At 45.5% G+C, this 26502-nt stretch overlaps 1 protein-coding gene across 1 annotated transcript in view; it reads left to right on the top strand.

Moving 5' to 3' along the window:
* OPLAH (5-oxoprolinase, ATP-hydrolysing) overlaps positions 1-26502 on the top strand; it is an 80185-nt gene that overhangs the window by 49234 nt on the left and 4449 nt on the right. Inside the window, exons 14-26 of the mRNA XM_068238115.1 lie at positions 303-441; positions 4974-5086; positions 6507-6658; positions 6744-6904; positions 7350-7451; positions 9047-9221; positions 11605-11789; positions 15203-15349; positions 15976-16110; positions 16820-16969; positions 18301-18458; positions 22837-22997; positions 25764-25861. Of these exons, the coding sequence (XP_068094216.1) occupies positions 303-441; positions 4974-5086; positions 6507-6658; positions 6744-6904; positions 7350-7451; positions 9047-9221; positions 11605-11789; positions 15203-15349; positions 15976-16110; positions 16820-16969; positions 18301-18458; positions 22837-22997; positions 25764-25861 (1876 nt within the window). The remainder of the gene's footprint in view (positions 1-302; positions 442-4973; positions 5087-6506; positions 6659-6743; positions 6905-7349; positions 7452-9046; positions 9222-11604; positions 11790-15202; positions 15350-15975; positions 16111-16819; positions 16970-18300; positions 18459-22836; positions 22998-25763; positions 25862-26502) is intronic.

Here is a 26502-nt window from a genome sequence, read left to right on the forward strand (position 1 = left end):
ACAGTCAGTGACATGACTATGTACTCTGTAATGTGCTGCAGAAGGTGTCAGTGCTATATAAATACATAATAATAATATGGTAGGACATTAGACTATGACTATGGTAGGATTAGAGTGTGAGCTCCTCTGAGGACAGTCAGTGACATGACTATGTACTCTGTAATGTGCTGCAGAAGATGTCAGTGCTATATAAATACATAATAATAATATGGTAGGACATTAGACTATGACTATGGTAGGATTAGATTGTGAGCTCCTCTGAGGACGGTCAGGATAAATAATGGGTCTCTCTATCTCTCCAGGTACATGAAGGAGTTTGGCTTTACAATCCCATCTCGGCCTATAGTAGTAGATGACATACGTGTCCGGGGGACGGGCAGCACTGGAATCCGCTGTGAGAGCCGCGTTCAGCCCAGCGGCCGGCCGCCACGTGTGGAGAATGTAGGTGAATATGTCCCAGGCTTGTCTCTATTTGCATTGAAATCTCATTACTCCCTAAAATGATGCTAAAATAAATGAGGACAATATAAACTGAGGATATGTTAGAGGCCTTGTAGTGACATATAGTAGAATGCAGTAAAGAGGCCCTGTAGTGACATATATAAGAATGCAGTAAAGAGGCCCTGTAGTGACATATATAAGAATGCAGTAAAGAGGCCCTGTAGTGACATATAGCAGAATGCAGTAAAGAGGCCCTGTAGTTACATATAGCAGAATGCAGTAAAGAGGCCCTGTAGTGACATATAGTAGAATGCAGTAAAGAGGCCCTGTAGTGACATATATAAGAATGCAGTAAAGAGGCCCTGTAGTGACATATATAAGAATGCAGTAAAGAGGCCCTGTAGTGACATATAGCAGAATGCAGTAAAGAGGCCCTGTAGTTACATATAGCAGAATGCAGTAAAGAGGCCCTGTAGTGACATAGAGCAGAATGCAGTAAAGAGGCCCTGTAGTGACATAGAGCAGAATGCAGTAAAGAGGCCCTGTAGTGACATATAGCAGAATGCAGTAAAGAGGCCCTGTAGTGACATAGAGCAGAATGCAGTAAAGAGGCCCTGTAGTGACATAGAGCAGAATGCAGTAAAGAGGCCCTGTAGTGACATAGAGCAGAATGCAGTAAAGAGGCCCTGTAGTGACATATAGCAGAATGCAGTAAAGAGGCCCTGTAGTGACATAGAGCAGAATGCAGTAAAGAGGCCCTGTAGTGACATAGAGCAGAATGCAGTAAAGAGGCCCTGTAGTGACATATAGCAGAATGCAGTAAAGAGGCCCTGTAGTGACATAGAGCAGAATGCAGTAAAGAGGCCCTGTAGTGACATAGAGCAGAATGCAGTAAAGAGGCCCTGTAGTGACATATAGCAGAATACAGTAAAGGGGCCCTGTAGTGACATATAGTAGAATGCAGTATAGAGGCCCTGTAGTGACATATAGCAGAATGCAGTAAAGAGGCCCTGTAGTGACATAGAGCAGAATGCAGAAAAGAGGCCCTGTAGTGACATAGAGCAGAATGCAGTAAAGAGGCCCTGTAGTGACATATAGTAGAATGCAGTAAAGAGGTCCTGTAGTGACATATAGCAGAATGCAGTAAAGAGGCCCTGTAGTGACATATAGCAGAATGCAGTAAAGAGGCCCTGTAGTGACATATAGCAGAATGCAGTAAAGAGGCCCTGTAGTGACATATAGCAGAATGCAGTAAAGAGGCCCTGTAGTGACATATAGCAGAATGCAGTAAAGAGGCCCTGTAGTGACATATAGCAGAATGCAGTAAAGAGGCCCTGTAGTGACATATAGCAGAATGCAGTAAAGAGGCTCTGTAGTGACATATAGCAGAATGCAGTAAAGAGGCCCTGTAGTGACATATAGCAGAATGCAGTAAAGAGGCCCTGTAGTGACATATAGCGGAATGCAGAAAAGAGGCCCTGTAGTGGCCTATAGCGGAATGCAGTAAAGAGGCCCTGTAGTGGCCTATAGCGGAATGCAGGGCCGGGCCGAGGCATAGGCTGGAGAGGCTCCAGCCTCAGGGCGCAGTGTAGGAGGGGGCGCACAATTCATTCAGCTGTCATTCCTAATTGTGTTTGAAGCAGAAAGAAATAAGAAAAGGAGATACATAGCAGTGACTGCAAGCCAGATAACTAGATATTAAGGTGTTGGGGAGGTTGTGGGCCCTGTGGCCCTCTTAGTCTAATAGCAATCAGTGTGTGACAGCTGGGGTGGGAGGGATGGAGGGGCCTCTTAGTGTAATAGCAATCAGTGTGTGACGGCTGGGGTGGGAGGGATGGGGGAGGGGCCTCTTAGTCTAATAGCAATCAGTGTGTGACAGCTGGGGTGTGAGGGATGGAGGGGCCTCTTAGTGTAATAGCAATCAGTGTGTGACGGCTGGGGTGGGAGGGATGGGGGAGGGGCCTCTTAGTCTAATAGCAATCAGTGTGTGACAGCTGGGGTGGGAGGGATGGAGGGGCCTCTTAGTGTAATAGCAATCAGTGTGTGACGGCTGGGGTGGGAGGGATGGGGGAGGGGCCTCTTAGTCTAATAGCAATCAGTGTGTGACGGCTGGGGTGGGAGGGATGGAGGGGCGCACTTTGGTGTCTCAGCCTTGGGTGCTGGAGGACCTTGTCCCAGCTCTCGCGGAATGCAGTAAAGAGGCCTACTGTATAGCATAATGCAGTATATGTATGATATATGATAGGGACCAATCACTCCCCTCAAGTGCCTGCTTCCCCGCAGGTTGCTTTCAATTTAGTAGATTAGGCAGCCATTGCCTCCAGCAGGTCAGGGTCTAAAAACACAGATGCATTCCTCAGTGTAAACATATTTTAATAAGAAACAAATCCCTGCTAAAAAAAAAAAATCTACGCACAGAGTACAAACTTGTAAAAAAGCATGTAACAGTCTCTTAGTGACGCCGGCAGTACACTTTTACACTCTCCACCGCATCAGCTGCAGTCAGTAACGGCACACAAACATCTAGACCAGAGTAGCTCCGCCCAACACGGTTCGTCACCAGGGCATAACTCACCAACGGCTGGTTATATACCTCAGTAAAGAAAAGACTCTGAATGATCCTCCTCTACCCTACCACTACTCGCTGAGACCCTTTGCTTCTTCATGGCCATGCTCTGGTCCGTGTACGAGTGCAGTGGTACTGTGCAGGGGCAATGACAGCCCACGCCTGTAAAGGTGCCATGCTTGTTTGGAGGAAAAAAGTTATCCACAAGCTGCTCTGTGACGCCGTGCAGGTGCGGGCAGTCATTGTGCCTGTGCAGTGCGGCTGGGTGTATGTACTCAACAAGCCCTTGCCGAACATGTTTGGAGGGTCCTAGTGCTGGATCTGTGGGGGGAGAGGAGGAGCCTTTGGACTATCTGGAGGCTTCTCTCTACTAAGTTAAATAACTAACTTTTGCTCTATTTCTCATGCTAAAGTCCACCTCCAGTCTTTAGTACTTTGTCCAACCAATGCTGTAAAGGGCTCCTCCCCATTCATACTCGCGAGATCCCCATAGTTTCGGTGATGGCGTCCTACTGGGGCTTCCATCACATTCTAAACGCATGCCCTGGCCTCCTATAATCATGCCTGGCTGGAGATGTGGTTTACATGCTCCATTGGTTGCTGATTGGATTGGAGGAGAGGCGTGGCTGTTGTAGCCACACCTTTCCTCCAGTGTATTAAACTTTTGTGTGGAGGAGAGAATGAGGGGGGGAGGGGGGGAGACGGGTGTGATTTTTATTTAGTGTTGCATGGGGGGGGGGTATATGGTGGTGTGGGAGTGATTCTCGATTGTGATGCAGGGGCTTGTGGTGGGAGGAGTTCAGACAGCATTAATCAGATCCAAAAACAGAGATACTTCTCCTAACTTCGGGAAAAAGACGATATCACAATCGTCCGGCCGGTGCTCAGCGTCTAGCAGGTACACCACTCCTGCACAACCATGGACACAACGATCAAGAAAGACACGGCACTCTGGAGCTGTATACAGCAACAAGCTGTATTGGAGCAGGCGATAACACTACATGTTTCGGGCGGAAGGGCTCCGCCCGAAACATGTAGTGTTATCGCCTGCTCCAATACAGCTTGTTGCTGCATACAGCTCCAGAGTGCCGTGTCTTTCTTGATCGTTTAATCAGATCCACATCAGTCTCTACAGGCTTCATACCTGTCCATGGAATCAAACTTGAAACCAACAAATATGAGGGATGTGAATAAACATTTGTACTTCTGTACTAGCATATGGGAGTTTTTTGGGCTGAATTTAAGACTGAAGCAATACTGTAGGTGCCTCAAGAAATCGGTTAACCTTTTTTTAAAAAACAATTTTAACAAAATTGATTAGTCTGAGTTAAGGTGGCCACATACGGTACAATTTTTAAAAAATTCTTTTCAGTTTAAGAAGCAAAAAAGTTTATGTACCGTGTTACCCAAACAAACTAAGTATGTGGAAAAAACAAAGATTTGTCAAAGTAATAGCTTTTTCAGTTAGCCATTAAAAGGTATTACTTTTACAAAACATTTTTACTTTTTCAATTCAAGAATTGCGATCAGTTTTTCTGATTGTAACATTTGTAAAATCTGACCAATGTATCACATACCTGTTCAATTTTTACCCAATTATGAAATGATGATTGAAAACTCTTAAAAAATTGCTTGGGTCTATAAACCAAGAAATTGGTAATCTACCACTCACTAATTCAGTCTCCATAAAAAAGGATCAGAAAAATCCACAACGCCCGACCTTCTTTTATCGAAAAAACAAAACAAACGGAAATACAATCAGATTTCTTGAACAAATAAAAAAAAAAACTTTCATTTTTTCTGTACCACCGGCTATTTTCATAGAATTGCGATAAAACTGGATCATTTTACTGCATAGTGTGTGGCCACCTTTAGTGAAGTATTATTCCAGTTTTCTATTTACCTGTCTATTTAGATCAACCCCAACAATGTAACATATAATTACTGGCCGTTCCTTTCTGCCCAGGTGACAAGATGCTACTTTGAAGAGGGATATAAGGACACGAATGTGTATCTTCTGGAGGACCTGTCATGTGACCACACCATTCCTGGACCGGCCATCATCATCGATAAAAACAGGTGTGGCATGTTATGAGCTGTTAGGTGCATAAAGAAGGGCCTTGAAGGAACATTTATTCCACAGACTCTTCCTCCTATGGCACTACAGCCCGATTTGAGCCTCGACTTTCTTCATTTTCCTGCCCCATCCATCTCTTGTGATTTCCGAGGCTTCTCTGAATGTTTCTTAAAGAGGAACTGTCAGCAATACTATCTCAGAAAAAAAACATATATATAAATAGATAAATACTTGCTCTACTTACGTAACATATGTATTGCACAGTCCACATTTTGATTTTAGTGATTTTTCTACAGTAAAAAAAGAGAAAATCTTTCTTAGCATTTCCCATTTTAAGTCTGGCAATTTTAAGCCAATCCTGATGTCATTTCCTCCCTTACTCTCCTCTGCCTGATTTGACCTCCCTTCACTATAGAAAGTGCATTGAGAAATTTTGGCCAATGAGAGAGGAACAGAGGTGTGGGAGGGGAAAACAGGAGGGAAAAAGGCTTCAGCCAATCAGGCTGCATTAGTTCAGTCTGAAGGGAAGTGGAGAAGCAAACCCAGCATGCCCTGCAACTTCCTTTTTGTGTACCAAATATTGTGTGTACCACCAAATAAGAGTCAGGTAAACTGGGGAATGATCATTTATCAACAAGAAAAATAATAGAGATTTTAACTTTTGGATTGCCTGGTTAGCATCTTTATTACTTGTTTACCAGATAAAAATCAAGAATTGATTTTTGATTTTATGCCCAACAGTTACACTTTAACAATTGGGTTTTTACGGCAACAGGTTGTTAGCCTATTGCCCAGCCCCCAGACTTGAAGGAACAGGGTATCCTATTTTGTCTGGGACAACACTTTTGACCTGTCTGGCTACGGAGACCCTACCAGTAGCCATGCTATGGCCGGCAAAGCTCTCGGCATCACTTGATCATGCCAGCCCCAGTGTGACAAAGTGAGGATACCATCCACAGACTACACTTATATAATCTTGCTGTTCAGTGTTTCCAAAAATATTTCTACATTCCTGCAACAGTTGTGTTCCTAGATCTGTATCAAACAAAAAGACCTCCACAGGAAAAATAAATATTGTTCAGATAATAAGTCTGGTGATCAGGTTCCAAAAATTCCCCTCAACAATAAATACTTATAGAGTGACCATCCTGTAGCTCCGCGTCGGGTTACATGACATGTCGGGAACCATGTGCGGATGCCGAAAAAGCCACTAGGAACTACAGAAAGGTTAGAAGAAGGTGCTGGAGGCTCAGTAAGTATTTTATGCCCTGCAAACCACCTGCTAACTCCCCAAAACCCAGTCCCCATTATCCCTCAGGTATACAGTTAGTTGAGACTTCCGGTTGCCTGAATTCTGGGTAACGGGGACTTTGCTGTATCCGGAACTTGCCTGTGATGTAACAAGCTGTTGGTTATTCTCAGCACAATCTTGGTGGAACCGGACTGCGTGGCTTCTATCACTGAATACGGAGATGTTCAGGTCACGGTGGGCAGCGGGAAGCAACAGGTGATTGGAACCGAACTGGACACCATTCAGTTGTCCATCTTCTCCCACCGATTCATGAGCATTGCAGGTCAGCCGCTCTATAGCGTTATACACGTCGTACTGACATATATGGTGGCCTCCGTCATTATTCATCCTTCTGGTTCTTTTCTCAGAACAAATGGGTCGGATCCTGCAGAGAACGGCCATCTCCACCAACATCAAGGAACGCCTGGACTTCTCCTGTGCGCTTTTTGGTCCTGATGGGGGTCTGGTGTCCAATGCCCCCCACATTCCTGTCCACTTGGGGGCCATGCAGGAGACTGTCCAGTTCCAGGTCAGTTTTATTATGTCCAGTGGAAGGAGATTCTCCAGAGGGGGTTTAGCCCCTGAACAAGCATGCAGATCAGGTGCTCTGACTGGAGTCAGACTGGATTAGCTGCATGCTTGTTTCAGGTGTGTGATTCAGACACTACTGCAGCCAGAGAGATCAGCAGGACTACCTCCATATCCCTCTTACTTTTAAGTGTGCTTTAAAATGATTCAAATGGCCATCTCAACGTAACTATCTACTCTATACTTTGGCAATCAAGTGTTGGGAAAACAACTTCTTCTTATAGACACAAATGGACCTTAGATCTGTCCACAACAGTGCCACCGCCAGCCATAGCCGGTCACATGATCAAACCACACCTACTTTCCTTGGGGTAGCATGTGAAATATGGGCATTTTAAAAACTAGTAGTGATTTTTTTTGTTGGTCTTTTTGCTTTTACATCACAGATTAAAAATCTGCAGGACGACCTGAAGTTAGGAGATGTTCTTCTCAGCAATCACCCGACTGCTGGAGGGAGCCACCTACCTGACCTCACCGTCATCACCCCGGTAAGTGGCCGTCATGATCTCTCTTCTGGGAGAGCTGATAAAGTTAAAGCATACTTCCTGCTCTCGACATCTCCGGTGTGGCAATCCCAGGGGCCGTGGTAGCCAGACACTAGCAGCAAAGCAGCCTGCTGCCCACTATGGCCACAGCCCACCAACCCTTGTCGGAGGCTCTGCTGAAGACTACTGGCTACATAATATGTGCACCCGGGGAGAGCTCAGCTGGATATCGCATGACTCCTTGTTTTGGAACTGAACATTAAAATTATAATTTCTAACTTAATTGTTTAAATGATAAAGGTGAGACTCAAAAAATTAAAATGCCATGAAAAAGTCATTTTATTTCAGCAAATGTGAAGGGAAAATAAACTTATGATATAATGAATGGTATGTGCAGTACAGCTAAGAAATAAAACATTAAGAGCAGAGACCTAAGCCTAATATTGTTTCCAGTACAGGAAGAGCTAAGAAACTCCAGTTGTTATCTATGCAAAAGAGCTTCTCTGAGCTCCAAGACTTAATGTGGCAGAGAGCTCTGTCTACTGAAGCTTATTATCTCAAGTGTCAGTCACTGTATTTTGTTTTTTTCTGCAGAGGAAAGTTCAAAAGTTCACTGGCCTGCTTTGTAAAATCATTTAGAATGCTGAGTAGTGTGTAAACTGCAAACATTAGAGAATTATGTAATGTTATAAAACACACTATATAACTCAAAATAAAAAAATGAGACTATTTTCTTTGCTACTAATGTTCTAGTAATTATCCGTACGACACAAACAATTCATTATATCATGCTTTTTTTTTTCCGCTTCAGTGTCACTTTAAAAGGTGAAACTAATATATGAAAGACTCATTACCTGCAAAGCGAGATATTTCCAGGCTCTATTTGTTATAATGTTGATGATTACGGCTTACAGCTTATGCGAACCCCAAAAGCCAAATCTCAGCCCATTGGCTCAAAGTGTCTGACTCTAATCAGCTAATTCATCCAAAACACCTGCAAAGGGTTCCTATGTCATATATTAGTTTCACCTTTTATGCTGAATTACTCAACTAAATGGACTTTTGCACGACGTTCATTTTTTTTTTTTTTTGACGTTTCACCTGTATTTACAAACGTGATGCATGTCTGGCCTCCATAGTGATGGACTAAATGCATATCTCCCAACTTTTAGACATAGGAAAAGCCACGCCCCCGCCACACCTCTAACCACGCCCCCACCACACCCCTCGCCATGCATATCACAGAGCATTCAGAAGCAAAAGATGCAGCTTTAGCATTCAAACCATACTGGTCCTCTCTGTATTCATTAGTTTTTCTTCATTTTAACATTTGAAAATAACAAAAAAAAATCATTTTAATTGATGGGTGTAAAGTTTTGAATCAGTTAAACACATATTTCTGTAGAAAATTACATATATTTACATAGAGCTGTACATCAGTCCTGAAAGAGGGACAAATGAGGAGGAAAGAGGGACAGATTAGGTTCCCAAATAGGGACTGTCCCTCCAAAAGAGGGACACTTCAGAGCTATGCAAATGAGAAGCAAGCGACCATCCAGGGACCTTTTGCCATAATCACCCCGTTTCCCGTTCTGCAGGTGTTCCGGGTAGAAGCTCCTCGCCCGGTGTTCTTTGTGGCTTCCCGCGGGCACCACGCTGACATCGGGGGCATCACGCCGGGCTCCATGCCCCCACACTCAAAGTCCTTGAAGGAGGAGGGAGCAGTTTTCATCTCCTTTAAGCTGGTGAAAGAGGGGCAGTTTCAAGAAGAAGGTGAGTAGACATTTCACAACATGCAGGAGGAGTGTACGAGTCGTGCTGGGACTTGTAGTTCCTGTGCAGCTGATAGGATACCCATAATACAGATTAGAGGAGGGGATGATTACTTTTAGTTGAACTGTGCAACATATCCCCTGCCAACTCTTAAGCTGGCCACTAACGGTCCAATTTCTAGCAAAAAAATCGTTCGAGCGATTAGATAATTCTGATCGGAAGAAAAATCGTTCACTACACCATCAACAAAACCAACCTTTGGTTCCTACTTATCAGAACCAACAAGAAAACCCAAATTTTGTTTTGCCGAAAATCCAATCGAGCAACTATTTTTATAATCGTTCTTAAAGTGAACCAGAGCCGAAGCACCCTCATGTATTTCACCATATATATCAGTGGGAACATTACAGAAAACACCTACCCTGCTCTCCGTTTCATTCTTCACTGCTCAGCCTGCTTAACAGCTCTGATAAAATCCCCGACTGAGCATTCAGTCTGGCATTGCTCAGGAATCGTTATAGCTGAGTCTGTCTTCTGTGGTGTCTTTTCAAGCCCAAGTCTGCCCCCTTCTGGCTCTGTTTCCTGTTCTGTATACTGGCAGCATCACAGAGAGCAATGATGAGATTGGAGGAGCTGCTAATGTAAGGGTATTTTGAAAAAGTGTTTTGTTTTTTTTAATTTATATTTGTTAGGCATAAGAGGTTTGTAGTAATGGTGATTTCATTTTGCACACCGCCCACTAAATAATATGCTTTTCTGATGAACTGTGTTTTGCATGGAGCTTTAGTAAAAAAAACACAAAAAAACTGCACACCAGAGCGGCGAAAATACCAGATATAGTATTTATTTTGTAAAATATATCGGGGGATATGTTTATTTTGTGCCAACGCGTTCATCTCTGGTTTCCTTTAATCGATTGTGCCCATCAACTGAGATTATTTACAACCAATCCGATCAGAATTTCTGATCCCTCGATGGATTTTTCGTTAGGAATTGGACCGTTAGTGACCACCTTTAGAGTTCTTAACTTCAGCAAGCTTGGAGTACTCCAGTGTAAGGACACAGACTTGGAATACTGCACTGTAGCAATGTATAGTGTCAGGCACAGCACCGGGCTACACCCCAGATACAAGTCTGTTCCTGGTACTCGTTGGGAGGAGCATATATCATTATGTCTGTCCCAGGAGGAGGGTCTATGCAAATAGCCAGTTGTGTATATAGACCAGCACCTGGGGGCGTGCTCTAATCCTTTCTATACAGAAACAGGAAGTGAAAGGTGTGTGTGGGAGGGGAGCCTGCTCTCTGGCTAGGCCAAGCACAACATATCACTGGTGGTCAGCAGAACAGGTAATGTATACTATCTTTTAAGGATAACTTATGTTGTTGGAGGAAAAGGACTGGTGCACAGTGATTTTATTTTTTTTCAGTGAATTTAACATGTTACTTTAATGCTGCCCATGAGATAGAGCAGTCAGAACACACACAGCATTACAGCTTGCTGTATATGGGGAATGTGTAGCATGAGAGAGAGAACAACCTCACCACCAGGGGGAGCTGCACTATATTATAGGCTGTTAGTGTATTATATGTATTGTAGATATATAGCTAGATACCACATGACACCTTGTGGGGTCGAGTACTGACCAGTAGGGGGAGCTGCACTATATTACAGGCTGGTAGTGTATTATATGTATTATAGATATATAGTTAGATACCACAGGACATCTTCACAGATCTTGTGGGGTCCAGCACTGACCAGTAGGGGGAGCTGCCACTATATTACAGGCTGGTAGTGTATTACATTTATTATAGATATATAGTTAGATACCACAGGACATCTTCACAGATCTTGTTAGGTTGAGCACTGCCCAGTAGGGGGAGCTGCATTATTAGGCAGGTAGTAGTGATAATTTGGCTGATCGGTATATAACTATGCCTGTAATACATGCTTCTTAACCTCACTGCAGTGGTCACAGAGGCTATGATGGCTCAAGGCCTGACCACCAGAGGGAGCTGAACTATATTACAGGCTGATATTGACTTATATATATTTATAGTCAGATACCACAGGGCATCTTCACAGATTTTGTGGGGTCCAGCACTGACCAGTAGGGGGAGCTGCATTATTAGGCAGATAGAGGTTATAATTTGGCTGATTGCTATATAACCATGTCTGTAATATGTGCTTCTTTCCCTCACTGCAGCGGGCACAGAGGCTCCAGGCCTGACCACCAGGTGGAGCTGCACTATATTACAGGCTGATTGTGTATTATATGTATTGTAGATATATAGCTAGATACCACAGGACACCTTGTGGGGTCAAGCACTGACCAGTAGGGGGAGCTGCATTATCTGTAATACGTGCTTCTTTCTGTCACTGCAGCGGTCACAGAGGCTTTGATGGCTCCAGGCCTGATCCCGGGCAGCAGTGGCACCCGCAATCTCCATGACAACCTGTCTGACCTGCGGGCCCAGGTGGCAGCCAATCAGAAGGGGATCCAGCTTGTGAATGAGCTGATTGATGTGTATGGGCTGGAGGTGGTGCAGGCCTATATGGCCCATATCCAGGTGAGGGGTATAGTCTGAAATATGTGAATATTCCCTTTCCTGCTGAGCAGGTGTCCCTGACTTCTGTCTGACAGCTGCTGCAGACACTAAAGGGTTACCTCTGCCTTTATGCCCCCTCTTCCCCTAGGAGTTTGTTTACACTAGATTTTCTTGCTTGGATTCGGCAGTAGGGATGGTTAATGACATGCAAATAATTTCAAGTTGATGCAGGTTTATGCGCATTTTGTATGCAAATTTGCAAAGGATTTGATTGGGTCATGTTTAAGCTGCATACATTTGCATACAAAATTTGCTTAAAGCTGCATCAATTCAAAATTATTTGTATCTCATTGACCATCCCTGTTCGGCAGCTCCTAACCCAAGGCCAACTGAGTGCAGCTGCTGTCGCCAGGTGTGAAGTTCTGCTGAAATCCTGCAGAGGGCAGCAGTGCAGCACTTGTAGGGAGGGCAATTCTTTGAGTCTGACTTGACTTGTTAGCGTTCTTTTTTAAAAAAACATAATACCTGATTTACTAATGTTCTCCATAATTAGTGATGATTGGAGATTCTAAATCTATATACAGTGGGTTGCAAAAGTATTCGGCCCCCTTGAAGTTTTCCACATTTTGTCACATTACTGCCACAAACATGCATCAATTTTATCGGAATTCCACATGAAAGACCAATACAAAGTTGTGTACATGTGAGAATTGGATCGAAAATCATACATGATTCCAAACCTTTTTTACAAATCAATAACTGCAAAGTAAGGTGTGCGTAATTATTCGGCCCCCTGAGTTAATACTTTGTAGAACCACCTTTTGCTGCAATTACAGCTGCCAGTCTTTTAGGGTATGTCTCTTCCAGCTTTGCACATCTAGAGACTGAAATCCTTGCCCATTCTTCTTTGCAAAACAGCTCCAGCTCAGTCAGATTAGATGGACAGCGTTTGTGAACAGCAGTTTTCAGATCTTGCCACAGAGTCTCGATTGGATTTAGATCTGGACTTTGACTGGGCCATTCTAACACATAGAAATGTTTTGTTTTAAACTATTCCATTGTTGCCCTGGCTTTATGTTTAGGGTCATTGTCCTGCTGGAAGGTGAACCTCCGCCCCAATCTCAAGTCTTTTGTCGTCTCCAAGAGGTTTTCTTCCAAGATTGCCCTGTATTTGGCTCCATCCATCTTCCCATCAACTCTGACCAGCTTCCCTGTCCCTGCTGAAGAGAAGCACCCCCGAGCATGATGCTGCCACCACCATATTGGACAGTGGGGATGGTGTGTTCAGAGTGATGTGCAGTGTTAGTTTTCTGCCACACATAGCGTTTTGCATTTTGGCCAAAAAGTTCCATTTTGGTCTCATTTGACCAGAGTACCTTCTTCCACATGTTTGCTGTGTCCCCCACATGGCTTGTGGCAAACTACAAACGGGACTTCTTATGCTTTCTGTTAACAATGGCTTTCTTCTTGCCACTCTTCCATAAAGGCCAACTTTGTACAGTGCATGACTAATAGTTGTCCGATGGACAGATTCCCCCACCTGAGCTGTAGATCTCTGCAGCTCGTCCAGAGTCACCATGGGCCTCTTGACTGCATTTCTGATCAGCGCTATCCTTGCTCGGCCTGTGAGTTTAGGTGGATGGCCTTGCCTTGGAAGGTTTACAGTTGTGCCATACCCTTTCCATTTCTGAATGATCGCTTGAACAGTGCTCCGTGGGATGTTCAAGGCTTTGGAAATCTTTTTGTAGCCTAAGCCTGCTTTAAATTTCTCAATAACTTGATCCCTGACCTGTCTTGTGTGTTCTTTGGACTTCACAGTGCTGTTGCTCCCAGTATTCTCTTAGACAACCTCTGAGCCCCTCACAGAGCAGCTGTATTTGTACTGACATTAGATTACACACAGGTGCACTCTATTTAGTCATTAGCACTCATCAGACAATGTCTATAGGCAACTGACTGCACTCAGATCAAAGGGGACGAATAATTATGCACATACCACTTTGCAGTTATTTATTTGTAAAAAATGTTTGGAATCATGAATGATTTTCATTCCACTTCTAACGTGTACACTACTTTGTATTGGTCTTTCACGTGAAATTCCAGTAAGATTTATTCATGTTTGTGGCAGTAATGTGACAAAATGTGGAAAACTTCAAGGGGGCCGAATACTTTTGCAACCCACTGTATATAAAATCGTGTGTGTGTGTGTGTGTGTGTGTGTGTGTGTGTGTGTGTGTGTGTGTGTGTGTGTGTGTGTGTGTGTGTGTGTGTGTGTGTGTGTGTGTGTGTGTGTGTGTGTGTGTGTGTGTGTGTGTGTGTGTGTGTGTGTGTGTGTGTGTGTGTGTGTGTGTGTGTATGTATGTATGTATGTATGTGTATGTGTGTGTGTATGTGCCGCGATCACTCTATTCTATTCCATTCTAACCCAATCAGCCTGACATAATGATCTCCAGCCTTGTGCTCGTCAACATTCTCACCTGAGTTAACAAGACGATTACTGAAATGATTTCAGCAGGTCCTTTAATGACAGCAATGAAATGTAGTGGAAAGGTTTTTTTTCATGGCAGAGAAGGACTGTCCAATTCATCTGAACACTCTTTATAACATTCTGGAGTATATGCAAATTGCTATTATCAAAACCTAAGCACCAACTTTTCTCATTTGCAATAGTTTTGACAGTCTCAAAACTTTTGGCCAGGACTGTACAGGGCCTACTCCGACATAACATTCAATAAAAATGTGTTTTCCTACCTTTTATTACGCACACAGTTATCATATTTGCTTTTGTACATAAGTAATATTGTCTGTTTACAAATTACAAGTTTCCAAAGTGTAGTTTATCTTACCCTGAGAGCTTTCATTGCATTTTATTCAAACTGCTTTTTATAATGTATTAACATTTTCTAATGCGCTATTCTGAACTGTGTGAGTGTCTGAAGCACAGAGAGCTCCTTTTCACTTGTTACACTGTGTTTACACACATTGTAACAACATTGGAATGCAAACAAAAATACTGTTATCTCCAGTTTGGATGTGGATTTGAAGCTGAATAGCAGGACAACGTGCTTTTTTTAACCATTTCAGTGATGTTCTGCTTAAAAAAAATAATTCTGGGATAGTCGCTTTCAAGCTGTGAGGAATCTTTTACAGCAAAATAGAAATGCTGGCTTTCAGACCGCTTTAAAGTTTAGGAACAGAAGGAATATCTATGTAGTGTTTAGGTAGACCCCATATGACACGGAGGGAGTAAGATTGTACAATCCACTATCATTAGTGGTACCTTTAGTTCAGCAGTTGCAGAGCACAGACAGGGAGAAATCCAGGTTCTCTGCATGGAGAGACTTGGGGATCTCTGGAGACAAATCATTATTAAACACACAAGATAGGAGGCCACTGACGTGGCGTGTCTGATGTGTACCGCCTCCCCTTTTCAGGCCAATGCCGAGGTGGCCGTCAGGGAGATGCTGAAGGCGTTTGCGGAGCGTTGGGAGAGGCAGACGGGAGCGCTGGAGGTGGAGTCTGTAGAGTACATGGATGATGGCTCTGCAATCAAACTGAAGGTGCAGATTAACAAGGAAGAGGTAAGGGGAGAAAGCCAAGGTAGTAATGCATTATAACTGTGCTGCTAGGTACTGACTAAAAGCAGAATTCCAACACAAAAGATGGAACTGATGTATGGAGAAGAGGAGAGATGCTTCTGTTTATTGAGAAAACAAAGGAGGGAGCTTATCTGCATGTCTGACTGTGACAGCTGCACTGCACGGCAATAGTACAATCCTCTTTCCTCACATGCACAGCTTCCTCTGTACACGAAGGTGAAGGGGGGGGGGGGGGGGGGAGGGGGTTGGCCTACCATCTACAAATTCAAAGTTTGTATAGTTCCTTGTATGTGGCTGTGCACATGCTGTCATTAGAACTATGGTGCACAGAGCAGGCAGTCTTTTTTTACGGACACTTATCAGTTTGTCACCCCTACAGTCTGCCGCTCTGAAACAGCCATCCAGGTCACTTCATGGTAGGCCCGGCCCTGGTGACATGAAGGGAACTATATGTATTTTTGTACAGGTGGCATTACTTTGGGCCAAGGTCACATGACTATATGGACAGTAAGGAGCTGGGAGACAGGTTTTTATTATTCAGTACTTATTGAACATTTACCCTTTACACCCCGCTGCAGTTCTTACCTCTGTCTGTTCCCCCCTCGCAGGGCAGCGCTGTGTTTGACTTCAGCGGCTCCGGATACGAGGTCTTCGGAAACTGTAACGCCCCCCGCGCCATCACCTTCTCTGCGCTGATCTATTGCCTCCGCTGCATGGTGGGGCAAGATATCCCCCTGAACCAGGTATATATTGAATTATATTGTATCACTGTCCCTGCATTGCCCATGTGGCGTACCGGTGGCTGGATTGTGTACTGGTTAAAGGGAACCTGAGATGGGGGATAAGGTATAAAATATACTTACCTGGGCTTACTCCAGCCCCCTCCGGCCTGATCGCTCCCACCGCGTCCTCTTCTGACTCTCCGTTCGCCCGCAATTGGCTTTGGAGAGTCCTCCAGTCCGGGGCCAACTGTGCATGCACGGACACTCCCTCCACATTCACGTCGCCAGGTGCAGAACGCCCTCAGTGACGGGAGGGAGACACAGGAGCGCACCTGGCCAGACTGAGCATGCGCCGACTGGCCCCGACTGATGGATTTTCTGGGGACAATTGCGGGCGAACGGAGAGGGAAAAGAGGACGCTGTGGGAGCAATAAGCCTAGAGGGGGGCTGGAGGAAGCCCCAGGTATGTATATTTTATTCCTTATCCCCCATCCCTGGTACACTTTTAGGGCTCCGCCTCTGACACAGGAGACCTGGATTCATATCTTGGCTCTTCCTATTCAGTAAGGAGACCTCGGGCAAGACACCCTAACATTGCTACTGCCTATAGAGCGTCCCCTAGTGGCTGCAGCTCTGGCGCTTTGAGTTTGCCAGGAGAAATGTGCAATATATAAATGTTATCTATCTCTTATTCCTTCCGCCTTATTCTCTTTTTATCTCCTGCCTTAAGGGCTGCCTTGTGCCCATCAAAGTGATCATTCCCAAAGGATCCATCCTGGACCCCTCGTCAGACGCCGCTGTGGTTGGTGGGAATGTGCTGACGTCACAGAGAATTGTAGACGTCATTTTCAAGGCCTTCCAAGTCTGTGCGGCGTCGCAGGTGGGTGAGAGCTGCTTGTCCTTCAGGAACGGTGACTAACAAATAGCAGTAGTGGAAGCTAGATGCAAATTTATGTTTCATCCACTAGGAGGCAGGACAAACTCCAGGAAATACAGGCTATGGTCAGACTAGTGTAAACTTTTCTTTATATGCAGTTTGTCATGTTTCGAATAGCTGCAGTTATAGCTGTATGAGCTGCCACCCCCCTCCCCTCCCTTCCACTTCCCTCTGCCCTTAAAGGATACCCAAACTGAAATGTGACATGATGAGATAGATATGTGTATGTACAGTGCCTAGCACACAAATAACTATGCTGTGTTCCTTTTTTTCGTTCTCTGCCTGAAAGTGTTAAATATCAGGTATGTAAGTGGCTGACTCAGTCCTGACTCAGACAGGAAGTGACTACAGTGTGACCCACACTGATAAGAAATTCCAACTATAAAACACTTTCCTAGCAGAAAATGGCTTCTAAGAGCAAGAAAGAGGTAAAAAAGGGAAATTTCTTATCAGTGAGGGTCACACTCTAGTCACTTCCTGTCTGAGTCAGGACTGAGTCAGCCACTTACATACCTGATATTTAAGTCTTTCAGGCAGAGAAAGAAAAAAAGGAACACAGCATAGTTATTTGTGTGCTAGGCACTGTACATACACATATCTATCTCATCATGTCACATTTCAGTTCGGGTATCCTTTTATCTAGAGGAAGGTGTAAATGTAGTCATGTGTGACACTTTCAACTGTTTGAAGCGCAGTGTCCTATCTACGCACGCGCACACACACATACACACACACACAGACACACACAGACACACACAGACACACACATATACACACACACACACACACACACACACACACACACTCACATCCGCTTTTGTTTGCTCATTGCTACTTCTAATCACTGCATTTAAGCTTAGGCTTGCCCCCTGCTTGTCATAGGATCAGGACCTTTTTGGTAAGGAAAGAAATATGAATATTGAATGGGGGCCACAGGTAGCAGTCTGGGGAGGTCACCTTGGGGGTCCTGCAGCACTGGCCCCAGGAGCTGACTTTCATGGGGAGGGACTCAAGTTACTTATGCCCTAGGGCCGCCGTGTGGCTTAAACCAGCCCTGTTGGTGATAAGCTGTTATCTATGGCAGGTCACTAAACTAGATTGTGGTGCAGCTGTGCCCATGCTAGGCTCTCACCCGGGGCGGCCCCAAGCGAGCGTCCCAAGTCTAGCCGTGCCAGAGGCTGTAGGGTGTTACACCTCTATGGATCACATCTCGGGGTAATCGGCCAGCGGCTGAACAAGTGCAGCATACTTCAGGCATGTCTGTTGTCACACAGGGCTGCATGAACAACGTCACCTTCGGGAACCAGAAGGCCGGATACTATGAGACAGTGGCCGGGGGCGCCGGAGCTGGACCGCACTGGCACGGGAGGAGCGGGATCCACAGTCACATGACCAACACCCGTATCACCGACCCAGAGATCCTGGAGAAACGGTATAGTGAGGACTGCGTGTGTGTACAACGTGTGTGTGTGTAAGTGTGTGGTGTACAGCGCGTGTGTGTGTGTGTGCAATATATGTGAGTTTGTGTAAAGTGTTTGTATATGTGTGTATATACATACATACATATACATATACATATACATATACATATATATATATATATATATATATATATATATATATATATATATATATATATATATACGGTACTTATCCGTTAGCCGGGCGCATCCTCTAGGTGGCGACAAAACTCCACCAGAGTTACATCTTTCCATACTATCCATGTCGGCCTGGAGGGGGAATAGTAACTAGCGCCACCTGCCGGATGCGCCCGGCTAATATATATATATATATATATATATATACAGTGTGTGTACAGTACGTGTGTGTATACAGTAGTTGTGTGTGTATATATGTATATATATATATATATATATATATATATATATATATATATATATATATATATATATATATATATATATATATATATATATATATATAGTACAGACCAAAAGTTTGGACACACCTTCTCATTCAAAGAGTTTACTTAATTTTCATGACTATGAACGTTGTAGATTCAAACTGAAGGCATCCAAACTATGAATTACCACATGTGGAAGTACAGTACATAACCAAAAAGTGTGAAACAACTGAAAATATGTCATAGTCTAGGTTCTTTAAAGTAACCACTAGTGTTGGGCGAACAGTGTTCGCCACTGTTCGGGTTCTGCAGAACATCACCCTGTTCGGGTGATGTTCGGGTTCGGCCGAACACCTGAGCGCATGGCCGAACGTTACCCGAACGTTCGGCTAGCGCTGTGATTGGCCGAACGGGTCACGTGTAGTGTTGGGCGAACATCTAGATGTTCGGGTTCGGGCCGAACATGGCCGCGATGTTCGGGTGTTCGAGCCGAACTCCGAACATAATGGAAGTCAATGGGGACCCGAACTTTTGTGCTTTGTAAAGCCTCCTTACATGCTACATACCCCAAATTTACAGGGTATGTGCACCTTGGGAGTGGGTACAAGAGGAAAATTTTTTTTAGCAAAAAGAGCTTATAGTTTTTGAGAAAATCGATTTTAAAGTTTCAAAGGGAAAACTGTCTATTAAATGCGGGAAATGTCTGTTTTCTTTGCACAGGTAACATGCTTTTTGTCGGCATGCAGTCATAAATGTAATACATATAAGAGGTTCCAGGAAAAGGGACCGGTAACGCTAACCCAGCAGCAGCACACGTGATGGAACAGGAGGAGGGTGGCGCAGGAGGAGAAGGCCACGCTTTGAGACACAACAACCCAGGCCTTGCATGAGGACAAGAAGCGTGCGGATAGCAATTTGCGTTTTGTCGCCATGCAGTCATAAATTTAATACAGATGAGAGGTTCAATAAACAGGGACCGGTAACGCTAACCCATCACAGATGTTCATTGTTCATGTTACTTGGTTGGGGTCCGGGAGTGTTGCGTAGTCGTTTCCAATCCAGGATTGATTCATTTTAATTTGAGTCAGACGGTCTGCATTTTCTGTGGAGAGGCGGATACGCCGATCTGTGACGATGCCTCCGGCAGCACTAAAAGAGCGTTCCGACATAACGCTGGCTGCCGGGCAAGCCAGCACCTCTATTGCGTACATTGCTAGTTTGTGCCAGTTGTCTAGCTTCGATACCCAATAGTTGAAGGGTGCAGATGGATTGTTCAACACAGCTATGCCATCTGACATGTAGTCCTTGACCATCTTCTCCAGGCGATCGGTGTTGGAGGTGGATCTGCACGCTTGCTGTTCTGTGTGCTGCTGCATGGGTGTCAGAAAATTTTCCCACTCCAAGGACACTGCCGATACCATTCCCTTTTGGGCACTAGCTGCGGCTTGTGTTGTTTGCTGCCCTCCTGGTCGTCCTGGGTTTGCGGAAGTCAGTCTGTCGGCGTACAACTGGCTAGAGGAGGGGGAGGATGTCAATCTCCTCTTTAAAGTCTCCACAAGGGCCTGCTGGTATTCTTCCAATTTGACCTGTCTGACTCTTTCTTCAAGCAGTTTTGGAACATTGTGTTTGTACCGTGGATCCAGAAGGGTATAAACCCAGTAATTGGTGTTGTCCAGAATGCGCACAATGCCTGGGTCGCGTTCAATGCAGTCCTAGGCCGAAGAGGTCATAGCCTAGGGTCACAAAAACCTGTTTATTTGGGCTATTTCAATGGTAGTGATGGTGACGTACATAAATCTCAGCAATGGCCGTTAGCAACGTCTGAATTTCACGAAATGTCTCATGCAGGTCGAAGACATATTGTTAGACTTGGATTCCAAAGATGGGGTCCCTACATCTCTGCAAACCAGAGTTACAGGGGTCCAAATTTGGTAAAATCCCCCATAGGCTTTCATTGGGCCTACTATTTACCGTTCCAAAATCTCACACCATTTCAAAGGGCAATGGCTCAGCAGTGGCAAAACTCACCAGTCATGATCCCCCTAAGGGTCCCTACAATGCTAGAAAATTTGGTACTGCTGAGCCATTGCCCTTTGAAAAGATGTGAGATTTTGGAAAGTGAAATAGGGAGGCAATGAAAGCCTATGGGGGATTTTACCAATTTTGGACCCCTGTAACTCTGGTTTGCAGAGTTATTCCATATGTGGACCACCAATATTTAAAGATGTAGCTGACTGCATTTATAAGCAATACATTTTCTGTGTGGGGGGCCGGTAAGAAAGCCTTAGGGGGCCACATTCGGCCCGCGGGCCTTAGTTTGAGGACCACTGCTCTAGACCATCAACCACACTCAGGGCCAGGCTTTAGCATGTAGTGTGGTCAGAGGTGGGACAAGGTCCTTCAGCACCCAAGGCTGAGACAGCAAAGTGCGCCCCCCCATCCCTCCCACCCCAGCTGTCACACACTGATTGCTATTACACTAAGAGGTGCCCCAGGGCCCCCACCCCCAACACCTTAATCTCTACTTATCTGGCTTGCAGTCGCTGCCATGTATCACCTTTTCTTATTTCTTTCTGCTTCAAACACAATTGGGAATGACAGCTGAATGAATTGTGCACCCCCTCCTACACTGCGCCCTGAGGCTGCAGCCTCTCCAGCCTCAGCCTTACTAGTGGGTAAGACAGATACCTACTACCATGCAGTGTGGTTCATGGTCTAGAGGTTAAGACAGATACCTGCTACACACTAGGTCCTGGGTTCAAATCCCAGCTATGGTATATAAGCATGCTTTTCAAAAAGTACAAATCCTTAATCATGCTACTTTTTCTATCGAATTGATCATAATGGAAGTATGGTTTATGCTACCGCCAGCTTTAGCATGTAGTGTGGGTCATGGTCTAGAGGTTAAGACAGATACCTGCTACACACTAGGTCCTGGGTTCAAATCCCAGCTATGGTATATAAGCTGTTTTGAAAATCTGCAATTCCCTACTGCATGATATAGATGGATGGATGGATGGAAGAGGAAGAGGAAGAGAGAGAGATTTTTTGTGCTATTCCGGAAAATTCCGTTGGAAATATAAAATTTCCGCGGAATTCCGTTTGAGAGGTATAGGAATTCCGATTTGACTACCGGAATCGGAATTAACCTAATTCCGGCCGGAATCACGGAATTCATAATTCCGTGGAATTTTCCGAGCATCCCTAGATATTTCCCATCCCTTCTTGCACCTCTGACACTGTAGTTGCCATTGGCAGGTTTTGGTGCGTTTGTTATGTATAGAGTGCTTGGGGGGGGGCCCATTGTAAAATTTGCATTGAGGCCCACTGCTCTCAGCATGAGTGATTACAGCACTGAGAAGAGAATTTTTGTGCTGCAGGCAGCAATTGGAGCTCTGTCAGACAAGGGGGGGGGGGGGGGGGTGGGGGGGAGGGTTAGGCTACCAGAGACCTGGAGGCTGGGCCCACCGAGGGGAAAAACTGTAACTACTGTGGCCCAGTCCGACCCTGTGTGTACAGTACATGTGTGTGTATATACAGTGTGTGTGTGTGTGTGTGTGTGTGTGTGTATATATACAGTGTGTGTATATATACAGTGTGTGTGTGTGTGTGTACAGTACGTGTGTGTGTGTGTGTGTGTGTGTGTGTGTGTGTGTGTGTGTGTGTGTGTGTGTACAGTACATGTGTGTGTATACACACACACACACACACACAGTATATACACACACATGTACTGTACACACACACACACACACATGTACTGTACACACACACTCACACTGTATATATACACACACTGTATATATACACACACACACACTGTATACACACACACACACACAGTATATACAGTGTGTGTACAGTACCTGTGTGTGCATGTGTATACAGTGTGTGTGTATATAATGTACAGTCATATGGGTATGAGACCCTCTTCTCTCTCCTGCAGGTATCCCGTCGTTCTGAAGAGGTTTGAGCTCCGGTCGGGGTCTGGAGGTGGCGGCAGATATCGGGGAGGAGATGGGGTCACCAGGGAGATTCTTTTCAGAGAAAATGTCATCTTGTCAGTTCTGACGGAACGCAGAGTGTTCCAGCCTTACGGTCTCAGCGGTGCGTATACATCAGGGGGCTGCCCCCCAAACACTGGTAGATCAGTTATCGGTGGATTCTGGTGAAATTCTGGTGTCCGCTGGCTCTCCTATTATTATTTAGCATGTATATAGCGCCGACATCTTCCACAGCGCTGTACACAGTATATTGTCTTGTCACTGAGGGCCCATTTACACTTAATCAGTTGGTGTGCGTTAGTACGCATTTTTTTTATAGCAGTGCATTGTGAAAAAGATTTCAATTAAAATGCGTTAAATGTAAAGAATATGGAGGCTGTCATTTTTATTTCCTTGTAAGCAATACCAGTTGCCTGGCAGCCCTGCTGGTCTATGTGGCTGCAGTAGTGTCTGAATAGCACCAGAAACCAGCATGCAGCTAATCTTGTCAGATCTGACAATATTGTCAGAAACACCTGATCTGCTGCATGCTTGTTCAGGGGCTATGGCTAAGAGGCAGAGAATCAGCAGGACAGCCAGGCAACTGGTATTGCTTAAAAGGAAATAAATATGGCAGCCTCCAGCCTCCTTTAAAAGATTTGCCACCATTGCATTCAAATGAATGGAAGTGGTCTTTAACCTCTTGTCGATCGCGTCACGCTGATGGGCGTGCACGCGGCGCCAGCCCCAGGACCACCTAGCGCCGATCGGCGTAAAGTCCTTGGGGCGGAGTTTCGCAGGGAACTGCGTGCACCGATGCGCGTGCATCCCCGCTACAATGACGGAGCGCCGCTTCACCATCAGCCTCCCAGGTGCTCCACTCGGCTAATTTTGGTGAGCACCCGGCTATCATTGACTTGCCTGCTCATCCTCCTCCTTTGCTGTAAGCAGAGTTACACCGGCCCTGCATTCCCCCATCACCCCCCACCCAGGTACTTTTCATGGATTGGTCAACACTAAGTCCACTGCCCTGCATATTAAAGGACTTACGAGGCGAAATTACTAAAAAAAAGTAATCTCATCTTTTAAGGCACGGAGGACGCCGTCCGCGCCCTCCGTGCCGATCCGCCGGGCCCCCCCGCTCATTAGCCCCCCGGGCCGGCTGCTGACTCGACGGCCCGGGTCGGGCTCTCCTGCCTCTCGCAACATGGCCGCTTCCTCTGGTCGTGGCTGCGCAGCTCTAGGGCCAACCCCCCCGATCCACGTTACGTAGCGTGGATCAGAGGGGTTGGCCCTAGAGCTGCGCAGCCGCACTCGCGGCCAGGCGGACTGCGCAGCCGCGGCCAGAGGAAGCGGCCATGTTGCGAGAGGCAGGAGAGCCCGACCCGGGCCGTTGGGTCGGCAGCCGGCCCGGGGGGCTAATGAGCGGGGGGACCCGGCGGATCGGCACGGAGGGCGCGGACGGCGTCCTCCGTGCCGTAAAAAGATGAGGCAGGTAATTTACTTTTTTTTTAGTAATTTCGCCTCGTAAGTCCTTTTAGAAGCCGGACAGCAGACTGACTTGGACAGGTTAGACACTACAATGCTTTCCTATAGGCATCACACAATGAGGCACTCGTACCCTAGCAAGGCTCCACTGTATAAGCCAGTGATGGCTAACCCTGGCACTCCAGCTGTGGTGGAACTACAAGTCCCATGAGGCATTGCAATACTCTGACAGCTCTAAGCATAACTCGGGGAGGCAGAGGCATGATGGGATTTGTAATTTTGTCACAGCTGGAGTGCCAAGGTTAGCCATCACTGGTATAAGCACTACACCTGAGAAAGAGAGCCAGACCCACGAAATGTGTTGTAGTGCCAATAAAACCTTTAAAGAGGAACTGCAGTGAACATTTTACTGCTGGCAGGTGATGTAGCTGCTGCATGGTTTTTGGGAGTTGGAAACAGCTGTAACAGCTATTTCCCACAATGCAGCCAGGTTCACAGACTGGAAACTGCCAGGAGTACGTACTTTTCTTGTGGGAGGGGTTTCACCACAATATCAGCCATACAGCGCCCCCTGATGGTCTGTTTGTGAAAAGGAATAGATTTCTCATGTAAAAGGGGGTATCAGCTACTGATTGGGATAAAGTTAAATTTTTGGTCTGAGTTTCTCTTTAAAATCACTAGTTTCTGACTTTGATACATTTAAGAGATAAGTGTACTTACCTTCTATAATACAGGGATCCATAGGGATTGGGACTCGATCAGAGCCGAGTTCTGTACAGACATCTCATTAGCCTACAGGTTGTTTTTTGGATATTGCAGAGAATGCCCACAGATACCTTCCCATTTGTTTTCATTTCTAAGTTTCTACCATTTGGAGACAGTGGATGTTACCTCCTTTCTCGTTGACCCAATAATCATTTGGACAAAAAGTAAAAGAAAATCTGACCAATCCCAACCCAGCCAAATCTGACAGAGGTTCTAATTAGGGCTGGTAGATCGCTGTGGAATGTTCCACCAGTGGCCAACAGGAATGCCCAATAGGGATGGAGTGTGTTGCAGTAACCGTGCTCGAGCCTGTTCATGAGCATGGGCGCCGTGGTGATCACCATCGCTGTTGCAGTAACCGTGCTCGAGCCTGTTCATCAGCATGGGCGCCGTGGTGATCACCATCGCTGTTGGGCAGCTGACTTGAGGTCAAAGGTCATGCTGGGCACTAGTGGATGGAAGTTCACCATAGTGAACTACAATTCCTGATTCTTATCTATCCCAAATCTGACTGAAATGAAAATGAAGTTTTGCCCAGAGTTCCTCTGTAGTTCTCCTGGAATTTCAGACACGAGTGGTCCAGCTAGCATGCCACCCCATCTGCTCCTTCTCATATATTGTCTTTCTGCATTGATAGGAGGATCTCCGGGCGTGGCAGGGCTGAACCTTCTCCACCGGCAGGACGGGAGAACCATCAACTTAGGAGGGAAGACGTCTGTGTCTCTGGAGCCCGGGGTAAGAGGGTGGCCTGGGAATGATCTTTTAATGTTCCTGAACATGGTGGATGAACATCTGACAATGTGTGGTGTTCAGTAGATTGGGAAGCTGTTGGTTTGCCAGACTAACAATCTTTACATCCACCTTACATACTTCATTGGACGAGATGATCATGTGTTGACTAATGACACATTACCATCAATGGATATCACTGGAGAAGTAATTGGTGTAGTGGTCTAACCGACCCTGGGGGGCATAAATGGGATGTTTTACCAAATAACACAGATGACTTATGACAGGGGTCTCACATTTGTTCCAAATAGTAATTATTTTTGGCCCTCAAGAGTAAATGTGCATTTGTATTGCAGCTGACCTGGTGCCCCCCTTGTGTCTCAATGCAGTTCCCCCCTCCCCCATCTTGTGTACCCCCAGGCCCAGTATATGCAGAGTAGTGGTGCATCGTTAGTCGTGCACCTGATCAGGGCTCCAATGATGTCCATCCATCCTCTACAATGGGTGTTCACTCTCCATCCTGGTCCTTCTGCACATCATGTGTTGCACCCGACATGGATGAAATGGTCACTACTCTGCATATACTGTTGCTGGGGAAGCACGGGACACCAGGGAACTGTACAAAGGAGGGAGGGATTCACTAGACA

The sequence above is a fragment of the Hyperolius riggenbachi genome, chromosome 5, assembly GCF_040937935.1.
Source record: "Hyperolius riggenbachi isolate aHypRig1 chromosome 5, aHypRig1.pri, whole genome shotgun sequence".
In the NCBI taxonomy this organism is placed as follows: Eukaryota; Metazoa; Chordata; class Amphibia; order Anura; family Hyperoliidae; genus Hyperolius; species Hyperolius riggenbachi.